Source organism: Dermochelys coriacea, chromosome 9, assembly GCF_009764565.3.
Source record: "Dermochelys coriacea isolate rDerCor1 chromosome 9, rDerCor1.pri.v4, whole genome shotgun sequence".
NCBI lineage: Eukaryota > Metazoa > Chordata > Testudines > Dermochelyidae > Dermochelys > Dermochelys coriacea.
This window is the reverse complement of record NC_050076.1, coordinates 92740449-92766662: the sequence shown is the minus strand read 5'-3', so window position 1 is coordinate 92766662 and position 26214 is coordinate 92740449. Positions and strand designations below refer to the sequence as shown.

At 46.2% G+C, this 26214-nt stretch overlaps 1 protein-coding gene across 3 annotated transcripts in view; it reads left to right on the top strand.

Moving 5' to 3' along the window:
- Positions 1–25331, top strand: part of PASD1 (PAS domain containing repressor 1) — a 95944-nt gene extending 70613 nt beyond the window's left edge. For all 3 annotated transcript variants that reach the window (XM_038415545.2, XM_038415548.2, XM_038415547.2), the window contains 8 exons: positions 2352–2461; positions 3079–3165; positions 4329–4487; positions 13357–13569; positions 14299–14498; positions 15562–15654; positions 16751–16961; positions 18558–25331. In XM_038415545.2, the coding sequence (XP_038271473.1) occupies positions 2352–2461; positions 3079–3165; positions 4329–4487; positions 13357–13569; positions 14299–14498; positions 15562–15654; positions 16751–16961; positions 18558–18728 (1244 nt within the window). In that variant the 3' untranslated portion in view covers positions 18729–25331. The remainder of the gene's footprint in view (positions 1–2351; positions 2462–3078; positions 3166–4328; positions 4488–13356; positions 13570–14298; positions 14499–15561; positions 15655–16750; positions 16962–18557) is intronic.
- The last annotated feature ends 883 nt before the right edge of the window (positions 25332–26214 follow it).

Below are 26214 nucleotides of genomic sequence, written 5' to 3'. Positions count from 1 at the left end.
TAGAGGTTTTTAAGGTCAGGCTTGACAAAGCCCTGGCTAGGATGATTTAACTGGGACTTGGTCCTGCTTTGAGCAGGGGGTTGGACTAGATGACCTTCTGGGGTCCCTTCCAACCCTGATATTCTATGATTCTATGATTCTAAGAGGTAAGGTGATCAGGTAAGGTGAGCTATTACCAGCAGGAGAGAAAAAAAAAAAACCTTTTGTAGTGATAATCAAGATGGACCATTTCTAGCAGTTGACAATAACGTGTAAGGAACAGTAGGGGGGAAAAATAAACATGGGGAAATAGTTTTACTTTGTGTAATGACACATCCACTCCCAGTCTTTATTCAAGCCTAATTTAATGGTGTCCAGTCTGCAAATTAATTCCAATTCAGCAGTCTCTCCTTGGAGTCTGTTTTTGAAGGTTTGTTGTTGTAATATTGCAACTGTTAGGTCTGTAATTGTGTGACCAGAGACACTGAAGCGTTCTCCGACTGGTTTTGAATGTTATAATTCTTGACGTCCGATTTGAGAGACCTAAGAAACGGTGTGAGGGGACAGTCTGCCGGGTGGCTAGTTTATATCTGTCACTCCCATCTGACCCCAGAGTAGCCCCCTTTGATATTTTTGGGGCTCCCCGAGCACCAGGATGGGACCACGCTTGGTCTCTGAATGCACCAGCCTTTCCCAGCAACTGAACCACAGCAAAGCTGCCAGGGTTAGTGAAGGTAGCCACCAAGCTGTGTCTTCACTGACAAAGAAATGGTATGTTTTTACCATAGGACAACTACTGCGGATTAGTTGCCCTGCTGTGAAAGCAGAATGCAGACAAGGCATCTGCAGTTTTACCATAGGCAGGGCCAAGCCAGGGCAGGAGTTTAGCACGGGCCTTGCCTCGCTCCTCACAGAGGTACAGCGCCTCGTCTCCACTGGGATTTTACAGCGGGGTCGCTAACCCACGTTGGTTATCTCGCTGTAAAACTGACTTTTTTAAGCTGTGAAGACAAAGCCCAAGAGGCCAATGCTTGTGAAAGGGGTCAATGGAGGGAGGAGGCAGAGAGTTTTGGCCTTCTTGGTGGTCCTCCTTTGTCCTGCGAAGACGCCTAGATACTGCAGCGGCAGGCGCATTGGAAATATACGTCGTCTGTGCAGCCAGACAGGTGGGGTTTGGGCTGTGATTGGGAATGGGATGAGAGCCAGTGAGTGCAGAGATAGGGGAAGGTTGTGCGAGGAGAAGGCTCTGATCCCAAGCGTGGCTGGCTCAGAGAAGGAGATCACTATTAAATGAGCAGAGGGGGTGGGAGGGACCAGCCCAGGATGTGTCTACACTAGACATTTGCCCCTAAAATTCCTCACTAGTGCAGTTCCACTGGGCACTGTAGCAACTGTGGGCGCTCAAGGGTAGTAGACCAATGCTGGCATTTTAATAGCTGTGTTGTTTACTCCCTGCTCAGAGCAGGTGTAGGTCACACTGGTTAAAGCCCTGACAGCTGTCAGCCCTTAGCACCCCCGCTGCTACTGCTGCCCCAGGGGTGACAAGTGGGGAAGTTTAGGGGGGAAATGTGTAGCTTTCTAGCCTTCCTACTGAGAATCAGACTAGATAGTCATAGCTGAAGCAACAAGATACTGGAGTTTAATTCCTTGAATGCCCTTAAAAAATGCACCCGTTTTATCCATTTCAGTAGAAACTGCCTGTCTGTCTGCTGAGGTCATCGTTACTGTCCTAGTTTGAGGGCTAAGTACTGCAGAGGCCGCATGTGCAAATCTAACCTGGTCAGACATTTAATGTCTGAATGGAGGTGAATCAGTGCCCAGGAAGATCTGGGAGACTGGCCTCCTGACATGAAGAGCGACATGGCTGGGATCTCACCTAGTCACATTTGGGCTAAGGACAAGGACTCACAGGGATGTTACATGCATATAGTGCAGTGGAATATTCAGAGTGGGTTTCAGTGCAGAGGTGGTCTGGCATCGTGCTCACGTGGGCAAGCTTGTGTATCTCTGTAGGGCTCATGTGATGTGGCTCATCTGGAGAAACACCCTAGAGAGAATGTTAAAATTATTACCAGAAATGGGCCACCCTGCCCAGAAGGAGAAGGGTAGATGATGGGTAAGCAGGTCTGGGCAGCAGTTCAGCTTGGTGTGACTCATGGCTGTGCATGGTCATTAATTGCTACCCTCTTGCTTTCTTTGCCACTTTTAGGCAATTGTTAGAGCAGATATTTTTGTGAGGTCCAGCAGTGTCTTGGGGCGCTAGGTAGCAGCTGGAGCTGCCACGTCTCCACTCCTCCGGGTTCCATTAGAATAGGAGAGCACATCTGATGGCCTCATGCCGTTACTTTGTCTAAAAGGAACTTCTTTTGCAGCCACCTCATCCATGCGGCACACGGAGGCCAGCACTCCCACCAGGCAATCGGTGTCAATGGGTCAGCAGGAGAAGGCGTCGCTGAGGCTGGCCTCGAGTGGGAGCGCACAGGTAGATAACCCTGCGAGCGATGGCCTTTCTAGGGTGTGCTTAGCACTGAAAGGGAGACAGTGATTTCGGTGGTGGTGGGTTTCGTGTGCGGGTTTTTGGGGAGGGGGCACTGCAGACTTACACCCTGGTCTCGTGGTGCCTGGAGTTGATTTTTGCTTGCCCAGATCCAGGCGAAGCCCAGTTTACTCAGGGTTTGTGTGGGTAAAGAGGGTTTTATCCGGAAGAGGCCAGATTCATCCATCCAGCTGTGCTGACTCCAGAGGAGTTACCTCGCTCTGTCCCCGGGTGACTGGTCGGCACCTGTTTCAATTGGTAAAACTGTCAGTCGGTCGCTTATTCCAGCCCCACGTGGAGCTGTCTCTCAGATGGTAAACGTGTGGTACACGAAGGAAGTGAAAGATCTCTGAAATGCGAGGAATTCAGCCAGGGAGAATGGGTGTGTCCACAGGCCACATGAGAACGTCTTCCCTTGTGTCTGGCCAGCGCTGATGCTTTGACAGCAGGAGCCCCTTGGGGTAACACATTTGCTCCTGGAGTAGATCTGACACTCAGTAACTCTCTTGGCCCTCACGTCAGGTGCGCTGTGGTCTAAACCAAACCATTGTTCTCTTCCCCAGGCAACAATAACTCCTCAGACACCCGCTGAACATCTTACTCTGCACCAGGTGGCCCAGCCAACAATTCCCTCACAGCAACCTGTGATGGTATGTGATTTGTTTTTGTTAAGATCATGTTAGCCCTTGCATGGCCAGCAGATTGTAACATTATTGTAGCATAAGGAGAGGTCTGAAATCATTGCCCAAGAGACTCAGCTGGTTTGAGTTAGCCGTGCTTTATCTCATTGCTGGCTGCACCAGTTTTGAAAGCTGGGGACCTTTGTTCTGGTTCCAGCAACAGCATTCTCCCAGGTTATTTTTTCTGTGTCTATGCCATCGAGCGGCCCATCAGAGAAGCACATGCAGGCAGGCCCCTCCGATGACAGTTCCTGAGTGCTCTGTGATATGAATGATACTAGCGTTAGCAAGCTACTTGGCTCAGAAACAAGAAATTGACGTGCTCCTAGTTCCACCATTTGCATCCCTTCTCTGACTCACTCAGGACTAGATCCTGGCATTCCCCTGAGTAAGGGGCATTGTGTACTTGCACTGCCCCAGGAGCAGCCCAGGGACCAAATTGTGACTCAGAGTCACAACCTGGGCCCTGTTTCCACCATAAGGAAGGAACGGCTTATCAGCTCTTGACCCTGCACACAGGCTGCTGATGTGGGTTGCTGCACAGGGGTATCAGGGGGCACCTTACAGCCCCTACTCCTTGCACCTGTATAAGGTGGCTCATGATTGAGCTCTTATTTATTGCTCGGTATTTCCATTGACTTTTCTGGGAGCTGCATCGGGCCTGTAGCCCATTCAGAATAATTTTTAGAGTAAGGTGCCTTCCATAGTATAAGGCTCATAGCAAGCTCCTGCCATTTAGCCATTCTGTTTTGCAAGGAAGAAATGGAGCAAAGTAATAATAACCAACAAACCTTGGGATGCAAAGTTTGATAGGAAGAGTAGACAGCTTCCTACTTCACCTGACCTTTTCAATACAAGTAAAGAAAGATAACCAAAATCTGATTCACCACTGGGTTATTCCACATCTATACTGGGTGGAGTAACAGTGGGAGATTCTAGTAACGCAGTGGTGCATCAGCTTACAAGTGTCCAGCGTGTAATTTTTCAGTATAGTCGTCTTTTCCATGGGGGAAGCTTCCCATATTTTGAGGAGCAGTCTGTCCTGCATGAGAGCATTCGCTTTTCTGCGGTCAGCAGCAATATTAGTCCATCCAGCTAGGTGCTAACTGTGAAGTGTTTTCTGTTCTCTGCAGCCAGTGTACCACTTTCCAGCCCAGTTAGGGATGATGCATCAACTAAAAGAACAGCTGGAGGAGAGGACTCGCATACTGCAAGCTGACATCAAGACACAGCAAGAAGAACTCCATGTTATCAAAGAGCAGCTCCAACTAGTGCAAGATTCCAATCTGCAGGTATATGAATCTGTTCCAGTGTCCCCCACCCCCAGTGGTGAGCTGGAGCCGGTTCGCACCAGTTCGCTGCAACCGCTTGGTAAATTTAGAAGGGCTTTTAGAACAGGTTGTCCCTCGGGCTTCTAAATTTAACAACCAGCCAAAAGTGGCGCCTTAGGCACCACCTCCGTGGGTGCTCCAGGGCTGGAGCACCCACAGGGAAAATTTGGACCACCCACCGGCAGCTCCTCACCCAGCCCCAGGTCATCTCGCCTCCACCCCTGAATGCGCCCCCCACTCTGCTTCTCCGTCCCCCCCCCCCCAGGTTTCCCGCGAATCAGCTGTTCACTCCGGAAGCCAGGGCAGGCTGAGAAGCAGGCGGCAGCTTCGCGCTCAGGCCCAGGGAAACATTGGCAATTTTTTGCCCACCAAGTTTTCCCCGTGGGTGCTCCAGCCCCAGAGCACCCAGGGAGTCAGCGCCTGCTCCCCCCTAGCTATGCTACCCCGCCCCTAGGAGCTGCCCCAGGTAAGCACCGCCGGGACTCCCCACCTCACCCCCCGGCAGGTCCCTCTGGGTCTTAGGGGCAGGGTGCAGTGGGCACCCACTACGGTGGCCCACAAGACCTCCTGCCCAGTTCTGGGGGCAGTCAGGAGATGGGGGAGGGGGTGTCAAGGAACATGGGGAGTTGGATGGGGCAGGAGTCCCGCAGGTGGGGGCTGTCTAACAACCCCCTTGTGGGGTGAGGAGGGAACCAGTTGTTAAGATTTTGGCAGCTCATCACTGCCTGCCCCCATGTCTGATTCCCTGGGCCCAAAGTATCATTTGATTTTATCTTAAGCGTCAGGACATTCTAGACTGGTAGAAAAAGAGCCCAGTGGGGCCTTTTATCTCCTGCCACAAGGAAAAAAAAATGAGAAATGAATCCTGTCAGCAATGTATTCCTAAACTCTCGAACTGCAGAACCATGATCATTCCTGAAAGAAAGGACGGTTTAGTGTTTGTAGCAGCAGGGCTGGAGGTTCTTGCTTTCCTGTTTAAATATCAAATTGGTAATTGTGCCAGATCAAAAAATTCAACGTTTATGTCTAATAAAAAGTCACCTACTCAGGAAGAGCTTGGAGTTTTAACGATGGGGGAAGACTGCAGAAACTCAATAGCAGATTTCCATCTAAAACTGACAGGGTTAATAGGGTTGGGGTGGTCATGAATTCCACCTAACTGTTTGGGCAGAAGCGAACATTTGATTTTCTGCTATTCACAGTTCACTACCTTATTGTATTTTATGATTCTGTTGCAGCTGTTTTATGTATGTTGACTGACACAGCGTATGAGCTGGAGACACTGTGGCCCAGCTAACACAGTACAATCGAGTCCTGAGCATTCTCTCACTGGGTGTGATTGTTATATCCCTAATGTGAAATATACAGGGCCAGTTTGCCAGGAGTTGGTGTATAGGATTGCAGAGGGGAAAGAGTAGAGAGAAAGAAGGAAGGGAGAAGATTAAAGCAACAACCCACACAACCCAACATGTGCAGTGGGAACAAGGGAGACTGTGAGAATGTGGTTGTTTAATGCTTCAACTGTTGTATGTCACTTAAGTACCACAGATAAGTAGTGCATTTGTGACTAAAGATTAGGCACCATCTAGTGGCTATTCCAATAATTATGGTAGTTGGCACCAGTAGGTTCTAGCCATTATAAAGACCTCAGGCAGGTTTCCTTCAAAAGAAATCAATTCATGTGCTGTTAAAGGTCAGCAAGTGACTAGCTTTATTCCAGTTAGAAGCTTTCACAGAGGAAACTCCATCACTGAGCTCCTCAAGTCAGGGATAGGGAACCTACTTTTTCTTCATTCATTATTTAATCGGAATTTCTGTCTTTTAAAGTGTCTGGAATAAAATTACCTTGTAGCTCCCCTTAATGGCTCATTACAGTATGAAGCTCTACAGTGGACGGTGATGCCATTATGGAAAATAACATATGCTTTGCTGTTTTAGAAAATACAGTATTTGTGTTCCAGATTGGCCACAGAATAAAATACCCACAAGTTGCAATAAAAGTATCATTTGCACAGACTCATCCTGCAGTAACTCAAACGAAGCAATTCACAGCGTTGCACCATCCCCTGTATCCTTAGCTGCCAGACAATTCCATAAAACAAGAGACCAATTTTTAGCTTTGACACGAGCATTTCTGGGTGAAATGAAATAATTCTGTATCATACTATTCACCGGCCCTGAATGGTCACAGACTCTTGGCAGTGTTTATTTGGGAAGCCAGGTAACAGGGTTTTATCATGTTATGAGGTTGTCAAAGGTTGGTTTTCTGTTCTCTCTTAATGTTGTGTTTGAACAAGATAGGATTAGAAAGCAGGCCCAAATTCCTCCTAAGGAATTAGAAGACATATATTGTTAATAGTATTACACAGGATATGTCCTGCTAGTGAAAGCTAGTGCATCATAATTGATGCCAATTTCTGGAAAAAAACTTCCTCTAATTAAGGAGAGGTGGCTATTCAAATCAAATACAACACTAAGGAAGGCAATAATCATGCTTCACCTGTTAGATTACTCCATGAAAGAAATAAGTAGATGTGACACTAAAATTAATGACAGCGCAACATGGGAAAGCAAATGGTCTTCAGATATCCCGAGCTTGGTGACACTGGAATAACTGAGTATGCTTTAATTCTGGAAATGGAATGTTCTCCAGAAATGATTTACACAGGAATTTTTTTGGTATCTACGGACTGTCCCGTCATCCTTTTTTCTTTTTTTTTTCTTTTTTTTTAAAGAGCTAAATGCAAATCACCCCTGCTGTAAAGTTGTTTTGTGACATCAAAGCACACATGCAGCATAGATCATTTTGTATTTAATCTGTGCTTTGGATTTGTCACTGATTATAACAAACTATGGTGCAGCTAGAACAACAGTGACTGCATCCATTTCCTCCTTTTACCCAAAAGTCGACAATACAAATATACTGAAAAATAATCCATTTGTACAAACTGAGAGCTGAACTTTACTGACAATAATCTGATCAGATTTACTGTACATCACTGGCATCACTTTCATTTGCACACACTTTAATTTAAATGTTCACTGTCCTCTATTCAAAGTAGCAAAGAGGTTGGAAGAGAGAAAAGTACAATTGATCATTCTAAGTGGAAATCATTCACCAATGATTCAGTCAAATATGGAGGAGGATCTGGGGGACTCATAAAAATTCAATCAAACTACAGTGCCAAAAAAATAAGATTGGGGAATAGCTGGGAACGGATTGACACAAATTAGATCTACTCCTTAACAAATACATTAGGGGGAAAAAATAAAAACCAGCTCTGTATATTAACCACTTCACTGCTGCAGCATGTACCAGATTCCACCAGCAAACGTGGCCTTGTCAATAGATTCATAGATACTAAGGTCAGAAGGGACCATTCTGATCATCTAGTCAGACCTCCTGCACAGCACAGGCTACCGAATCTCACCCACCCACTCCTATGAAAAACCTCACCCATGTCTGAGCTATTGAAGTCCTTAAATCATGGTTCAAAGACTTCAAGGAGCAGAGAAGCCTCCCTCAAGTCAACCATGCCCCATGCTACAGAGAAAGGCGAAAAACCTCCAGGGCCTCTCCAATCTGCCCTGGAGGAAAATTCCTTCCCGACCCCAAATATGGCGATCAGCTAAACCCTGAGCATATGGGCAAGATTCACCAGCCAGATACTACAGAAAATTCTTTCCTGGGTAACTCAGATCCCATCCATCTAATATCCCATCTCAGGGGATTTGGCCTATTTACCCTGAATATTTAAAGATCAATTACTTACCAAAATCCCATTATCCCATCATACCATCTCCTCCATAAACTTATCAAGTAGAATCTTAAAACCAGATAGATCTTTTGCCCCCACTGCTTCCCTTGGAAGGTTATTCCAAAACTTCACTCCTCTGATGGTTAAAAACCTTCATCTGATTTCAAGTCTAAACTTCCTGGTGGCCAGTTTATACCCATTTGTTCTTGTGTCCACATTGGTGCTGAGCTTAAATAATTCCTCTCCCTCTCCTGTATTTATCCCTCTGATATATTTATAGAGAGCAATCATATCTCCCCTCAACCTTCTTTTAGTTAGGCTAAACAAGCCAAGCTCCTTAAGTCTCCTTTCATAAGACAAGTTTTCCATTCCTCGGATCATCCTAGTAGCCCTTCTCTGTACCTGCTCCAGCTTGAATTCATCCTTTTTAAACATGGGAGACCAGAACTGCACACAGTATTCTAGGTGAGGTCTCACCAGTGCCTTGTATAACGGTACTAAAACCTCCTTATCCCTACTGGAAATGCCTCTCCTGATGCATCCCAAAACTGCATTAGCTTTTTTCACAGCCATATCACATTGGCAGCTCATAGTCATCCTATGATCAACCAATACTCCAAGGTCCTTCTCCTCTTCCGTTACTTCTAATTGATGCGTCCCCAACTTGTAACTAAAATTCTTGTTATTAATCCCTAAATGCATAACCTTACACTTCTCACTATTAAATTTCATCCTATTACTATTACTCCAGTTTACAAGGTCATCCAGATCCTCCTGTATAATATCCCAATCCTTCTCCAAATTGGCAATACCTCCCAGCTTTGTATCATCTGCAAACTTGATTAGCACACTCCCACTTTTTGTGCCAAGGTCAGTAATAAAAAGATTAAATAAGATTGGTCCCAAAACCGATCCCTGAGGAACTCCACTGGTAACCTCCCTCCAACCTGACAGTTCGCCTTTCAGTAGGACCCGTTGCAGTCTCCTCTTTAACCAATTCCTTATCCACCTTTTGATGTTCATATTGATCCCCATCTTCTCCAATTTAACTAATAATTCCCCATGTGGCACGGTATCAAATGCCTTACTGAAATCTAGGTAAATTAGATCCACTGCATTTCCTTTATCTAAAAAATCTGTTACCTTTTCAAAAAAGGAGATTAGGTTGGTTTGGCACGATCTATCTTTTGTAAAACCATGTTGTATTTTGTCCCATTTACCATTGACTTCAATGTCCTTAACTAATTTCTCCTTCAAAATTTTTTCCAGGACCTTGCATACTACAGATGTCAAACTAACTGGCCTGTATTTACCTGGATCACTTTTTTTTCCTTTCTTAAAAATAGGAACTATATTAGCAATTCTCCAATCATTCGCTACTACTCCTGAGTTTACAGATTCATTAAAAATTCTTGCTAATGGGCTTGCAATTTCAGGTGCCAATTCCTTTAATATTCTTGGATGAAGATTATCTGGGCCCCCCGATTTAGTCCCATAAAGCTGTTTGAGTTTTGCTTCTACCTCAGATATGGTAATATCTACCTCTATATCCTCATTCCCATTTGTCATGCTACCATTATCCCCAAGATCCTCTTTAGCCTTACTAAAGACTGAGGCAAAGTATTTGTTTAGATATTGGGCCATGCCTAGATTATCTTTAAACTCCATCCTCAGTGTTAAGCGGCCCCACTTCTTCTTTATATGGCTATAGAACCTTTTACTACTGGTTTTAATTCCCTTTGCAAGGTCCAACTCTACTCGACTTTTAGCCTGTCTCACTTTATCCCTACATGTTCTGACCTCAATAAGGTAGCTTTCCTTGCTGATCCCTCCCATCTTCCACTCCCTGTATGCTTTCTGCTTCTTCTTAATCACCTCTCTAAGATGCTTGCTCATCCAGCTTGGTCTACAACTCCTTCCTATGAATTTTTTCCCCTTTCTTGGGATACAGGCTTCCAATAGCTTCTGCAGCTTTGATTTAAAGTAATCCCAGGCCTCCTCTACCTTTAGATCCATAAATTCTTCAGTCCAATCCACTTCCCTAACTAATTTCCTTAATTTTTGAAAGTCAGCCCTTTTGAAATCAAAAACCTTAGTTGCAGATTTATTTTTGTTAATCCTTCCATTTAGTTTGAACTGCATTAGCTCATGATCACTTGAGCCAAGATTGTCCCCTACAACCATTTTTTCTAGGAGGTCCTCGCTACTCACCAAAATTAAATCTAAAATGGCATCCCCTCTAGTCGGTTCAGCAACTACTTGATGAAGGAATCCATCAGCTATCGCATCTAGGAAAATCTGAGCCCTATTATTATTACTAGCACTGGTCCTCCAGTCTATCTGGGAAGTTAAAGTCTCCCATGATCACGCAGTTGCCATTAGTATTTACTTTATTAAAGACATTAAAAAGGGCTCTATCCATATCCAAATTAGATCCCGGAGGTCTATAGCACACCCCAAGCACTATCGTAGGAGAGGCTTTACTAGTTTTCTTCCCCAATGTAATTTTTGCCCAGACGGACTCTGTCTTATCCATTGCATAACTTCTTATTTCTTTACATTCTACTTCATCATTGATATACAATGCTACTCCACCCCCTATACCTTTGTTTCTGTCTTTCCTAAACAGCACATACCCTTCAATACCTGTAGTCCAGTCATGACTACTATTCCACCATGTTTCTGTTATCCCTAGAATATCTGGTTTCACTTCCTGCACCAGTAGCTCTAGTTCCTCCAATTTGTTACCTAGGCTCCTTGCATTGGTGTATAAACATCTTAATTTTTGCTGTTTGGCCTCGCTCACATTTTGTACCCTATTAGGCACAGTCATTCTACAGCCAGTATAACCTATTAGACTAGTATCCACACCGCCCTCACTCCTTATATACATTCTCCTACCCACGGCTGTATCCTTTCTTACTTCGTCGTCTTCCCTCTCAATGCTAAAATCTGGCGTGGAGATTTCCTGGACATCTCCCATCCATCTCCCCCTAATTCCTAGTTTAAAGCTCTCTTTATCAGTTGTGCCAGCCTCGATCCTAGAAGTCTATTTCCTTCCCTACTCAGATGAAGTCCATCCCGAGAGAACTGTCCTCTGTCCGTGAATGCCTCCCAGTGGCCATACATCCCAAAGCCCTCCTTATAGCACCACTGCCTAAGCCATCTGTTGACAGTCATAATCTTGTCAGACCTTTGTTGCCCTTCTCTAGGAACAGGAAGGATCCCACTAAAGATCACCTGAGCCTCAATTTCCTTAAGCGTCTTCCCCAGCCTAGCATAGTCTCCCTTAATACTTTCCAGCGAGAATCTAGCCGTATCATTTGTTCCCACATGAAGGATAATTAGGGGATTCTTTCCCGCTCCCTTTAGGATCCTTTTCAACCTCAGGTCTACATCCCATATCTTAGCACCCGGAAGACAGCACACCATTCTATTCTCAGGATCAGCTCTAGTTACAGGCCTGTCTATTCTTCTCAATAAAGAGTCCCCGATCACATAGACCTGCCTTTTCCTGGTGACAGTGCTATTCTCCAGTCTCTCCCCTGTTCCCTCTGGTTGCAAGTTCTTTCCATTCCTATTTTCCCTTATAATCTTCTTCAACCCATCCTGTATCCTCCTGGGGCTCATATTTGATGTAGTCTCCCTTGACTCTTCCGCTTTTCCTATAGGACTAGCCTCTTTTCTCTTCTTCCTTACCCTTCCACCTTCAACAAGTACCTGCTGAGCCCCTTCTTCATTTTCCAACTCTGCAAACCTATTCCTAAGCTCTGTTTCTCCTTCACTAGCCCGTCTTTTCCTCTGCCTGGTTCTTTTAGTCACATGTTTCCACTGACCACTTTCCTCACCCAGTCTCCCCTCAAAATTCCCCAGCCCTGCTTCCATCCGTGAGTCTGAGCTTTTCCCTTCAGATACCTCATATCTTTGCTCCATCATCTGCTCAAACCCCTTCCTAAACGCAACGAGACTTTCCACCTGCATCTCCAAACCTCGGATCTTTTCCTCCATCAGCTCTATCAACGGCATTTCATGCAGAAAAAAACTCTTACTGGTTCCCCCCTCCAGGATCATGTACATACCACAGCTTCCACATCCAGTCATCCTCAATGTGTCTTCCACTACAGGAGTCACTCCCACAGCTGCCTCTGTATCTGTCATCGCCTTCCCGCCTAAATCCTGTTAATCTGGGAAACACAAGCCACACCAAAAAGACCACCCCCCCAGCAAAAGCAAACCCCAAACAAGCACCACAATCCAAACTCCCACTCAAACTCCCCTGTTTAGAGCTCTGTTTGCTAGCTCCTGTGCCACTGCCTGACTGGCTGGCTACTTTTATAGGACCCCTAGTCAGAAGCCCCACCCCCTAATCAGGGCTCAACTGCTCTCCCAGCACAAAGCCCCTACACACACACAAATACTAAAAATACAAAACCAAGTACAACTACCTTCTCCTCCAACAGAACTCCCACTCAAACTCCCCTGTTTAGAGCTCTGTTTGCTACCAATAGTAATATTGGTTTCGTGTACTGAAAATAGCCACATGCACAGAAGCCCAGGTAGGGCTTTTTACTGTAATTGGTACAAGTGGGAATGTTGAGTGAGTAAAGAATGCAGGCTCAGCACCTAGAGATGGTGGTTTAGATAAGTGTCCTTGTTCCTTTAGTCCTTCTTCTCTGTTGGGGCTGATCCCCTGTGGTGAGTTTTGTGATATAGGCACCCACAGACCAACATCTGGACTGCAGGTTCCAATTGTTTCGCAAAAGCCATCAGACTCCAGTGACTTTCAGTTTGGACTTAACTAAGCTTCATTAGAACTAGTGAACTAGAGGTGAAACTGTCTGTATCTCAATACCAGGTTGCTAAGCCACGGCAAAGGACCTTGTTTTTTCGGATATAGGGAATCCAGCACAGTTTATGTTAACATATCGATTTAATAGATCCTTGGGAACACTGTCTTTTGCACTAGCAATATTGTACATTGTATTAGAGCTTACTGTAGCACAGTCAGGTAGATGCATTAAAAAGTTAAATGCATAAACTGCTGTACCAGCTCATGTATCTCTTTTTTACAGATGTTGATGCAACAACCTATGCCCATAGTCTTTAACAATGTACAACAACAGAGCCCAAGAAGGCCATCTCAACCACAGCAGCCTGGAGCGACCAGGCAGACCACAGCCAAGAAGTCTCAGCAGCAAAGCCTTATGGGATCCAAACACTACAGTGCCCCACACTTACCATCACCACATCAATTCCTCAGGGAACCTTGTGTCACTTCCTCACAGGTTGCTAACTTCTTGGTTTTCTTCAATAGCAATTGAATGTTCTTTATAAATAGCTCTTGTAATTATTGTATGTCAGCTTGTTTAGAGACAGATCCATCCCTAGGGCAACTCCATCTGGAGTTGCACCAAGGATGACGTTGATGCCCGGGCCGTGTGGCTCCCTCCATTTTAGCCCCCGCTAATGAGCACAATTCTCCTCTTGCCTCCTGAGTCTAGGTTTCATGCTGTAGTGAGTGTGACATACTTTACTTAATCAGCTTTAAGATGTTACTTCGTTTCACGTGATAAATGTAGATGACGTCACTCTGCTGTAGCTGTCTAGAGATTTAATGGCCTAACGGTATTAGATCGAAGGGGGCCAAAATCATTCCTGGTAGAATTCTGTTGAAGTTAGTGGAGTCACACCAGAGATCTTTTTGGTCCTGTGATTCCAGTTCTGCTCTTAGTTAGACCAGAGTCTATCTGGAGTAGCTCAGTGTAATCAGTGGGACTTACGCTGCTATAACTCGGAGAAGAAGGCCTATTCTTAGAGGAAGTACAAGAATCCGTTAGCGTGGGCTCCAGATTTTTCAGTCAACTTCTCCCGACAGATCTGCCGTCTGTCTCCTGTTGTATTCAGGGAGCAGAAAGTGCCATCGTCACATAGTCTGCCTTCTGACGGCACGTTAAAGGTAGATGGTCTCTACCATGGAATTGATTCATCTAATAGGGGACAATTTTTTGTCTCAGGTACAGCAGCAGCAGCACTTAATGAGAGGCAGCCAGGCACAGCAAACATGTCTGCCAGCGCAGACAAGCATTTCGATGCCCCTCTACAACAGCCCCATGGTGTTTTCCCAAACTCATCCCATCACCGTGTCTGCTCAGATGCCGACAGAAATGAGTGAAAGGCAACAACCGTCTGACTACAGCCAAGATAGGAGTCTAAGGTAGGAATGCAGTCAGTGCTGGCTACTGATGAGGTCTGAGTGGGAGGAAAATGTCATTGTGCACTAGACTGAGTAGCAGTGAAGTCTTGACTTTCATTCTACGTGTCAGGAGCTATGCTTTACTAAAGCTTTACTAATGCCTTCATACATATGCCTCCTATATAACTTACAGCTTTTTAGGCACAGGATGTACTATATACCCTGCTTCAGTCAGAGTGAGCTGAGCTTTTGGTCTCAGGGGAATAAAGAGGCAAAACTAGCACTTCCCATAGTTTTCTCTTCATTGCCCAGGAACTCCAGAATATCCATTCTTCTGCCAGGATGGATGCCCTGGAAATAGTCCTTTTCAGTGCAGTCCTGCTAACCATCCACATGCAGAACTCCTGTGAAGTCTCAGAGGACATTGGTTATATAAAGAGCTCTCAGGATCAGTCCATTTCAAAAGTGCTTGCAGGATTGGGCCCTTTAAAAAAGGTGGTCTGGAGGCCTTTCTGTCTAAAAGAGGTTTTAGATCATTGAACATGTTAAGGTCAAATTCCCATGTAATCCAGGATGGAATTTGGCCCAAATATTGTTATCAATTTTTGTGTGCTATGCACTTTACAGACACAGCCCCATCACCACCCAACCCAGCTCCCTAAAATAGCACGCAAACACTTTAAATTTTGATATGTGTTGTGAGGCACCTGGAACTCTTCTGTGGGCAGATGCCAGCTAAATGTGTGTTCGTGTCCAAAGCAAAAGAAAGAATGGGATCCTTAATTTGCACGAGGTGGGCCATGATAATGTTAACAAGATCAACTGAATGTTTGTGATCTGAAAGGCTTAGCCATTTCAGCTCAGATCTGTGGTTTCTTTAAAGCAGATGATAAAATTGTGATCTTATATTATATGCACACAAGTATTCAGGTCCATAATCTTGGACAGAATGAGTTAGTGAAGATTTGAGAGCTTTCATACAGCTTTTACGGGGATAGGGTACTAGAGATTGACTGTGAAGAGTCTGAACACAGGAAAAAACAAATACCTTTTCTGACTGTGCCATGTTTTCATTCTTCTGTAGAATGTTGTTAGATCAGCCTGTCCAAGCCTTGATGCCCAGTGCTAATGGCAGTAATCAGTCATCACAAAACACTGCTGGCAGACAGCAAGCAAAGTAAGTCTTCCCTGTAACTACTGTACACTATCTTAGCAGTGAACTTTCTCTTCAGAGGCTTTGTCCATGTGTAAGATCTTATTGGGGTTCTTTTCGGGGTCATGAAAATGATCAAAAATGTTGGTTACCAAAAAAGAAAAAAAAAATCAGGGGTAAAGAGAGAAATAACTAGAGCTGGTTGGGGAAAAAATGAAGTTGGGTTGTTTTTTTAAATGAAAAAATCCCTTCAAACAAATTTTTCCAAGTAAATTTCAGTTCTCATCCAGATTTTTCAGGCTTTTATTGAAAACTAAAATCTGACTTTTTGTGGGGGTTGGCAATCATTTTCTGTGTTCAGTTTCAGAAAACTGGCAATAATAGTCAGGTTCTGGTTTTTCGCCATCCTCCCCAAATTCAAAGTTTTTGATAGAAATGAAAAAAATGTTTGTTCAGAAATGTTCACGGGAAATAAAATACATTCCCTGTCCAGCTCTACAACTGACTGTACCACTGCCCACTGGCATAGGTAAACTCTTTGCTGTGTTCTTGTGCTCTAACCAGTCCATCTTAACACAGCTGCACAACTTTCAGGGTGGTGCTGGCACAGAAGTTTAGTACCAATCACCTTATTTCTATTGTTGTTTCAGTAGCACCCAGAGATGCCACCCCTATTGTGCTAGGCACTGTACTAACATACACCAAAGTATTGGTCCCTACCCCTTGTGCCTGAGGGCCCCCAGCACCTGATGATGCAGTCCCAGTGCCAGCTGGGCAGCACAGGCCAGTGCCAGCAGCCCTGAGTTCCTGCGGCAGGCTGGCCAGCCCTAGCCCCAGCCAGCCTGGGGCATGGCAGAGAACTGCAGGAGGGGATCTGGGGGCAGAGTGTGAGCGGGGCCATGCCAGGCTGTTTGGGGAGGCACAGCTGATGCTACCCACCGCCCATGATGGGAGATTTTTGCAGCTAGTCTGGTACATTTTCCAAGCCGTTTTTCCAGACTGTATTTGGTTTAGTGAACTGCATTTTGCTTTGTTTCAATCAGCATAGTTCTCAACATTTATTTTCATGCTGATTCATTGTTTACCTTCTATTAGTGTTTTATTTTCCTCCTATTTACAGATTTGTTCCAGAACAACAGATGCTGCCTCCCTCATTACAGATGCAGCCAATTACATGTAGCACAGTCAGGGCTCCTGCCCCTTCTCCTGTATTTACTCCTTCAGTCATGATTCCACAGGCCAACTTCACTTCCCACCAGACGCAACTTCCAGTTCATCTCCACCAATGGCCACCCCAACAGCAGGTTCAGCAGCAGCATCTCTACCTGCAGGTAGTATACTTGGGTTTGTAAATGTCGATCAGACAGTTTAGAAGCAAATGCTCTTACATGATTTGAATCTGTCTGTCTTATCTTACTCGACCCCCATCCCCACTGTACCTATACACACCTACAGCCTGCCCTGTATCACTGGAATTTTCAAAAATGGTCAGCACAGTTGAGACTGTTTTCAGAAGAACTTAACTCTCATTTAGGCACCAAAATAAGTAGCCAGATTTTCAAATGCAACTCAGCACCCAGTGCCTGGAACTCTTTGAAAAATCTGGCCAGGAATGTTAAACATTGGGAGTTGCTGGGTCCAAAGCACTTTTGAAAATCTGGCTCCATCTGGCCTGTAGTATATGAGCAGACCGTGTTGTTGTTTTTTTAAACCAGCCATATGCTGCTCTTTATTCAAAGAATTAATTGGGCCACCGAGCAAACCTTTCGAGAAGACAGATTTGATTTTCAAGAACAAGGATCGTGCCCAGTTGATAAAACAGTTAGTGGAAGGAATCACTGAGGCTAATTAATAATTGAAAATAGTTTTCATTTTCTCAAAAACTGAGTGGGTTTACAAAAGCCATAAGATTAATGGTTAGTCAGTCAGAGGAGGTATGTAGCAAAGTATTAGGAAGAGATCAGATACAGGTGGAACTAGTTATGCTGCAGGGCTGGTTGAAAAAGAAGTGATTACATAATAATCCCCTCAAGATGTGGAATAAGACAAATTCAGCACAGGCACAGATACAGTGTTTTACAAGGGGTAACTCCTGAATTCATCCTCAGAGCACTTGTGTAAGGGTAGGTGCCTTCATCCGCATTTTATAAAGACAGCAAAACAGAGAGAGTGAGGAGTCAAGTGATATGTCCAAAGTCACAGCAAGTCAACAGCTGCCTCACACTCAGTCCTTTTGGTTGCCTTGCCGATCACAGACCACATTTATTTTCCACGCCTCATTTGTGTGTCACGCTACAGGGCTAGGTATTTGCTTGCAAAGATGAGAATTTCTGTCCATTTTGAGATCAAACTTCAACACCACCGGGAACTTACCGAGGTCTGGCTATGCTGCAGAGGCTTACTGCCGCCAGGTAGCATGGCTGGTCAAGCCCTACACCCCATGGAACTGAGCCACCATGTACAGGGGGATGGGAGCAGGCTCCTGGAGCTGTTGCTATGTGGATTTCCCAGCCATTGCTCCTCGCAAGAGTCTTCTAGACTTCGGTAGTAGCCATTGACAATTGCACTCACCCAGACTGGAGCCTTCCCATATGTTTTCCTGTGGGTTTGGCAATAATAACTCTAGCCCCACAGGTTGGGTACTTGATTGTCTGTGGTTTAAGGAGTGCAAATAACTTTGGCATCCAAACTGAGTGCCCAGAAACTGACGGTTATGTTGAAAATTGAGGCCCTCGGGATAAAGGAACAGGGCCTGTATTTCGCTCCCAGGCTCTGCACTGTATGTTTCTTTGATAGCCTCTTCCAGAAACAGACCCACCCTTTCCAGAGCACTGCATTGAACAGCCAGAAGTAGCTAGATCAGGGCACAAGGAGAATCTGCATTTGTTGGGAAACCAGTCTGATTGTATCACATTTTCTTTCTACAGATGCAAGCCCCTGAGTCGGTCCAGGGGAGTCAAAATCAGCGTATTTTCCAGCCGTCTCATATACCGCAGCAGAATACCATGGGCTACTTCCTCCATCCACAGCAACAAAGCCACCATCCGCAGGGTCAGTCCTGCAACTTACAGGACCTGCCTGAAATGCAGCTGCCGTGAAAGCCAGGTCATGACGAGAAGGTGACGAGTCGCAGCTGCTGTGCTGAGCAGGAGTCGGGGGGAGGACGGGAAATTCGAGAGAGAAGGCCCTCCTCATGTGCCGGGGGGTGAGGTTTAGCTCAGAGAGAAACATGGCAGCGTGGAGGAAGGTCCCAGCAGGAGAGCACGATCGCCCTATGGGTACCTTGTTGATTACCATTTTTATGTATTCAGTCCTTGATGCTGCACAGCGACAGTATCAAAGCAAAGTCTGGATTCATTAAGCAACAGGACTGTTTGACTAAACACAGTTTAACTGTGAGCAGCTAGAACATCCTGTCAAGAACAGCTATTAAGTGCTAAAAGAACCTGGAGGCTGAAATCAGGATAGTCGGAATTGGTTGTGGAGTCTTGCCTGCTAAAGCTAGTCTGCAAAGGCGGTGACAGACTTGCTGATCAAAAATGGTTGACTTAGGCAGAAAAATGATCGCTGAAGAATACAGTCATGTGGCTGTTATTGGTCACTAAGCCATACGGCCTTACACATTACAGCATTGCAATTCCTTTGGACTGCAATCTGGATTTCTAGCTGCAGGCATGCTATTAATCAGATCAGTGCAAAGATCGCTTTGCAACTGAGAAAATATTTTCAATTCAGGCCATCGATGCTTCTTTTAAATGTTGCTGAAATTCACTGTGAATTTAAGACCAGTGTTTGGAGCACGGAAACCTGTAAGAATCAGCAGGGTCCCATTTAATTAGCGTCTACATCATTCGCTTTGTTGTAGTAGGTTCATTGTGGATTTTGGTTTCCTTTTTCCCTATCCCTCAATCCCATAATTTGTTTTTTTCCAGATGATTGGTTAATGCTGCTAATTCCTGTACCCACCACTCTTGCCTAAATTTCTTACTGTTGTTTTACCAACTCACGTCGCCATCAATAAGCTACGGGTGCAGATGAATTTCTGTGATTTTAGTCCCTGGAGCCAAGTATTTTTCAGGGTGTACAGGCAAGGAGTCCTTACATTCTCCAATGGACCTTGCGGTACATGTTTCTTTACACCTGAAACTCAGATGAAGGCAACTTTGTGGTTTTGCTAGTTCATGTTTCAATTTGGCAAAGCTGAAATTTATACTAAGTGATATTCCAAGCCCATAGGGTTAGCAATAAATTGTATTTTTGTAAATTGTCACTTTTTAACTATGTGTTTATATTTATGAACTGACAAACTGTCTATTCCTCAGTGGGTGAATAGTAAAGTGTCCCTACTGTTTGTGTCTTTCCAAAGGAAAATGAATATTTAATCTTTAGGGGTTTTTTTGTTTTTGTTTTTGTTTTGGAAATTGAGTGTTAGATTTGGGTAATGCTTGATCCCAAACGCTGAAGACAATTTAATACCAGCTTTTCTGAGACAATGCTTGGGTACTTCCTTAAAGGAAAAAAGTGATGGCAAAGTCATAACATTGCGGCTGGCACTCAAAATAGAGTTCAAGGGAAGTTTGTCTAACCTCGATCTAACCTAATCAATCTGCTCTTTGTAGGCCCTTTTGGGACCCCTCTGTCACCATAATCATGGGGTACCAGCCTCTAGTAGTTGAGATGAAACAGATGAGGCTGAAAGCGTGGTGAGGTCAGGCTGGATCAGTGGAGCTGTGCTCAGCACTGCTTGGAAAAGGTGACTGTAAGTCACCATGGGTCTGCTAAACGTCTCACCCCTGTAAAGCTGGGCTCATGCGGGAATGCTTTATTTTAAGCCAGCTCCTAAAGGCTGTTCAGGCACCATGGACTCACTGGGCGTAGGGCTACACATTTCCCCCTCCCCTTCCCCAAGCCGCAGCCCTGGGCCGCAGTGGGATTTCACGAGGCACAGGGGCATCCTCAGTGAGCCAGCTCTGCTGGTTCTCAGCCACTTTGCCCCAGTGGCTGCTGCGGTCCAGCCACAAGTCAGCGTTATGATGTTTCTTTGGACACTTTAAAGGTGCATGTTTGTTTCCAAGCCCGCCTGCGTGTGTTTGGTGCCCACCCACACTCTGCTATTGGGCGCCGGCTTGCAAAACTGTGACCATGGACTCTGAGCAGAGAAGGGGCTGAGTATGCTTTAAGCGGCCTTAAGTGCCTGACTTTGCCTAGCAGGGTTGTGGAGCAACTGGCAGGCTCAGGCTCACCACGGCTGCAGTCTGAGTGCCCTGCTGCTGGAGGCAATACTCATAGTACATTTGTTTGCACCTTGCGTGGGGCATTGAGAACCATGTTAATTAGATGTAAACTTTTTAGCATGAAAACTCAAGTCACCAAAGAGGAGAGCAGCACATACTGTTCCATCAGGCCATTCCCCGGCTCTGCACAGCCATGCTGCTGGCATCAGAAGAGACGGGAGTTATCTACTTTCATAGCCTAGTTGTAGCACAACTATGCCAGGGTGGCGTAAATAGAAAAGAAAGGAGCTTAACAATGAGTGGTTGAGGAGGCAGAGGTTACCCTTCCCCCCCCCCCTCACTGCATTGTACGACCTGGGGCAAATGCATAGGCTGGAATTGTCAAATGTGCTGGCTGGTTCAGTTAGTGTAGCTCAAGGCAGCCAGGGGGTGAAGGCAGGAGTTGCAAGTTGGGTACCAAAGGCCAACATCACTGAGCTCCTGTTCCGAGTGTGTTTACCCATCTCAGCAGTCAGAGATATGTGAATGAGATTTTTCCCCAACAATTCCTTGTGACTAATGTCAGGGACCTTGGCTGGAACAATGATGTGCAATAGTGACCGACTTTCCAATGACGTCCTCAAACTTCTACTGAGTAAAGTGTTGTTTGTCGCGGTCTTTTACCTACAAGTACAAGAGGCAAAAATTGTGCCTGTGGCTGCATGTGAGTGATCCAAGCCATGGTGATAGGCCAAAAAGTGGCCCCACAACAGGACGTGCCGCCTCGGGAGCCATTGGCTGACCCACAGAGGCACTCCATGTAGGTGAGTTGAGACACTCGCACTCAGCAGAAAGGTCCAAAGCAGGGGGTGGGCAAAGCTATGACCCATGGGATTGCCCCTCACCCCCAGTGGTGCCGCAGGCCCCGTGCCGCTTTCAGAAGCGGCCAGCACCATGTCCATGCGTTGCCCTTGCCTCCAGGCATCTTCTCCCACAGCTCCTGTTGTGCGGGAACGGGGAACTGTGGCCAATGGGAGCTTTGGGAGGAGGTACCTAGAGCGGCGCACAGCCAGGGCAGGCAGGCCCCCCCACACAACTCCCTGCCCTAAGCCCCCTGCTGCACCCCTGTGCATCTGACCCCCTGCCACACCCCTCCTCTGCCCTAAGCCTGTTCCTGCACACTGCCCCCCTGCCCTCACCCACTGCCCCAGCCCTGCATACAATTTTCCCACCCAGCTGTGGCCCTCGGCCGAAAACATTTGCCCACCTGTGATCTATAACTAAAACATGCACTGAAGTTAGGGTGTGTTTTGCTTGAGTCCTGCTTAGGGCCCATAGGAGCCTGCTATGTGAATTCCTGCCTTGTGGCCATTCCAGTAGCGTGTCAATGTGGCTGAAAGCGACTTGCTCTTAGTGTTAGTGCTTTGGGGCCTATGAGCCCTTGCTGCTGGCTGGGTGTGTTCGCAATCACATGAGCAGGGCTCCGTGTCTGTCACAGATTCCCTGACGCTTGGGACATCTGCGGGAGCCTGTGTGGCTGACTCGAGGGCCTGCTGCTCCAATGGCGCCTGCCCCCCCAAAACAGCCACACCAGTCACTGCAGCGATTCCCTGGTGCAGCTATGGTCCACTGGCCACAAACACCACCTCAGCAGCAGTGCCAGTGGCCCGTCCCTGCCCCGCAATTACAAAGCTAAGGCATGGACAGGTCGCGGGCCATGAAGTTTTGTTTATTGCTCATACCCTGTCCATGACTTTTACTAAAAATACCCAGGACTAAATCGTAGCCTTGGGATGTGTCTTTGGAAGTCCACGGTAGACGTTTGTGCTTTCAAATCCTGACAGATTAAAATGGGCTGGGGGAGGAAGGAGCCATTGACACGCAGGGTCTGGCTCCACTGAGGCTGGAGGTGTTCTACCCAGCTTGATGTGAGGTGCACAGTGGCAGACTAGCCGCTGGACCAACGGCACGTGTGCCTAGAGGCCCCAGCCAATTAAGAGGGGTCCTTGAAAAATGGGCACCTCCACACACACACAGACCACTACCTGCTCCACCACCCTGCCTGTTGGGAGAAGCTCCCACATCAAGTGTGAAAAAGCGGGCTGGGCAATAGGTGCCTGTAGCAGACAAAGCCTCAAATATCAGGACAGTCCCTATAAAATCGGGTCACCCTATGCCCCCAGTGGCCCAGGGCCCCACAAACCCCCCCACCCAGGCTGCTCGGTACCTGCCACTAGTTTTGTTAAAATGCTAAGGTAGCCTTGGCTGACTTTGAGCTACAGTGCTGCACTGGTGCCAAGATGTGGACAAAAAAAGTGTTACAGGAAACTGGCCAGTTAGTTATTATACAGATTAATTACGTTCAGAAAAAGAACTAGAGGATAGGTCCATCAATGGCTATTAGCCAGGATGGGCAGGGAGGGTGTCCCTAGCCTCTGTTTGCCAGAAGCTGGGAATGGCTCACTTGGTGATTACCTCTTCTGTTCATCCCTCTGGGGCATCTGGCATTGGCCCCTGTCGGAAGACAGGATATGGGGCTAGATGACCCAGTGTGGCCATTTTTATGTTCTTAATGCTTGTGGGCTTTCACACACTCTCCCTTGCTAAAATTAAGGTGGTGGCAACACAGATGACCCCCCCCCCCCCCGTGCCTATAGCCTTGTAGCTGAAATCATCACTGTAAATGCCCTACCAGCCACAGCTCTTTTGGGGGGTTTTTTTTAGCCCGTGTCAGCCAGGCTTTTGACTGAAGCTGGTGGTGGTGGACAGGGGCGGGTGCTAGCACGTGCTGCAGCCAGTGTGAAAGCACAGTGTGCCTAGAGGACTGGGCTGGCTTGCTCCAAGTAGCAGCCACACAGTGCTCCATCAGTGACAGCCCCACTGAAAGTGAGCAACCCTTTCTACAGCTGTTTGTCCTTTTATTAGGTTGGCCCCCAAAGCCCTTCGTTTAACTGGAGCCGGCAGGGAAGAACGATGGGAGTCGGGCTTGTGCAATGTAAAAAAAATCATCCTCACGCTTTGTGCAGCTGGGCTGCGGTCTCTGTGAACCAATCTCACTTCCGCTGCAGGCAGTGGGGGGGTTCTCTGCTTTACTCTGCCAGAGACCCACAGCCGGCTCCGCCCGTCAGGCACCTTGTAGCACCGAGAAAGCCCGTGTTTTATAGAGATCTCTGAGGCTGAGTCAATGCAGTTGCCTTTGCTTATGCAACACAGCTGTGGCCAATTGTCCAGCGGAGACTTACATGGCTACTATGTGCAATATGGGCATCCTCGGCCAGCTCGTTGCAGTTGTGAATGGCTGGAAGCTGTGACAATATGGCCTTGAGGATGGCCGCTATATGTGGCTGCGGAGATTGGGGTGGGGAAAAGAAAGAGGCTAAACGGTGGCCCTAGAATGCAGGATTTGGGACCCTTTTTTGGATTGGCCTTTCAAAAAACATGCACTTTATTAAGAGAAAAAAAACCCACCCTTCCTTTCCACTGTCTATCACCCCTGTTAGTGCAATTTGGCTAAAAGAGTCACTGATATATGTTGACAAGCCCTGGCTCACGCTGGCCAAGTCACTCTGACTCGTGAGGAAACAGCTTTCATGAATGCACATTCTTTCTTGCTGCCTTCAAGCTGCTCCCGGTTTTCAGACAATCATGAGCACGCCAAACTGCTGAGGTCCTTACTCAGGTTTTACTCAGTTTCTGTTCAGTCCTTACTCAGGCAATCTCCTGTCAATGCAACAGGAGCCCAACCTGTGTAAATACTGAATCCAGACCTCAGCTATTGGCCCCAAGTTCTCTCAAATAAAGCGATCCGCTTCAGGTTACCATTGATTTATTTACCTCTGTGTTAGCTATGACCTGTGTTTTTGTGACCTGTTTGGAATTGCCCATTGTCAACTGGTTTCAGTAAGTAGGTGGGCTTGTCCACTTACAAGGGGATGCACATTCTACCAGTAGTAGACTCTGGGCTTATTACCGTCCTTTGGACTGTAGGTATGCAAGAGTGTACCTAAAGGTTGGTGCCAGCTCAGAGCAAGACCTCTTAAGTCATAAACATTGTCCGGCATTCTAGTACACCCATATATACACATTTGGCCACACAATTCCAGACCTCTGAAAACACAGGCAGCTTTAATTCAAGTCTTGCACTTTTAGCATATTTGTACATTAAAGCCTGGTGGTTATAACCAGGCTGGTTTGACAAACATAGTGAAACATTCTTGTACATATTGTACTATATCCCCTGTAAAAACTTAGACTTGAGTATGAATATTAGTTTATTTTATATGATGTCAAATATAGATAAATTTATAAATGTTAAAGTATTTTGTAATGGAAAAAAGGAAGTGTCTTATGAAGACAGTTAGATTTTATTGTCGGCTTGCATTACGCGTTTCTGCGCAGCTCCATTGGATAGGAGCCATCGTATCTCAACAAGCTTTAACGGATTGTACATAGTATTTTGGAAGAAAATAAAAGTATACTTTTAAGACCTCTTACACGAGTGCTTGTGTTCTTTGCTTGGTACTTACAGCACAGTCCAACTGAAGTTGCTAGGTCTCAAGCAGGGCTGTGGCATGTGGCTTAAGAATGCAGCAACTGGCTTATATCTAATTGGGCACACAAAAGCAACAGAGGTGGGTGGCCTCAACACTGGGTGGGCCTACTGGGTGTAGAGCCCAGAAGCCGTGGGGAATCCTCACGAATGGAGGAGAGCAGAAAGACAGACTTTTCCTGGCTGGGAAAGAAGGGAGGAGACACCAATCCCTTTGGGAAACGGATGGGAATGGGGTAGTGGAGGGAAAGAGACAAGTTAACGGGATTCTCAGCCTTTCTAGAATTCTAAAGGTAAGGATCGTACGTTGGGATAAATCAATCTCGGGATTAGAAAACTGGTCTCCTCTTTGACTGCAACTTTCCATTTTCTCCCAGCTTTCTCTTGTTTCTATCTCTAGCTATTGTCATTGACAGCTGGAGGACGGCTTCTTGTGCCTCTGCTTAGTCATGTATTTTGATTATTGGTTTAGCCAGGTCTGTGTAAAAATGGACTCGCTTATAGTGTCTGAACTGGATCTGCTGCCTGTAACTGCTAAAATCCACATGGCCCTGGGAGTACTAGGGTGACCAGATGTCCCAGTATTAGGGGCTTTGTCTTATATACGCTCCTATACCCTCCCTACCCTAGAAAAAAAAAGGGGTGTCCCAAATTTTCACACTTGCTCCCTAGTCATCCTAGGAAGTACATACCATCCGAGCACTGGCTTCCTGTTTTCCTCAAGGTGCTGGGGTAACCTTTAAACCCCAAATGGTCTGGGACTTGACCTTCTCCTTCCTTGCATTCCATCAACTGAGTGGTTTTTAGTTCTCAGTTCCAGGG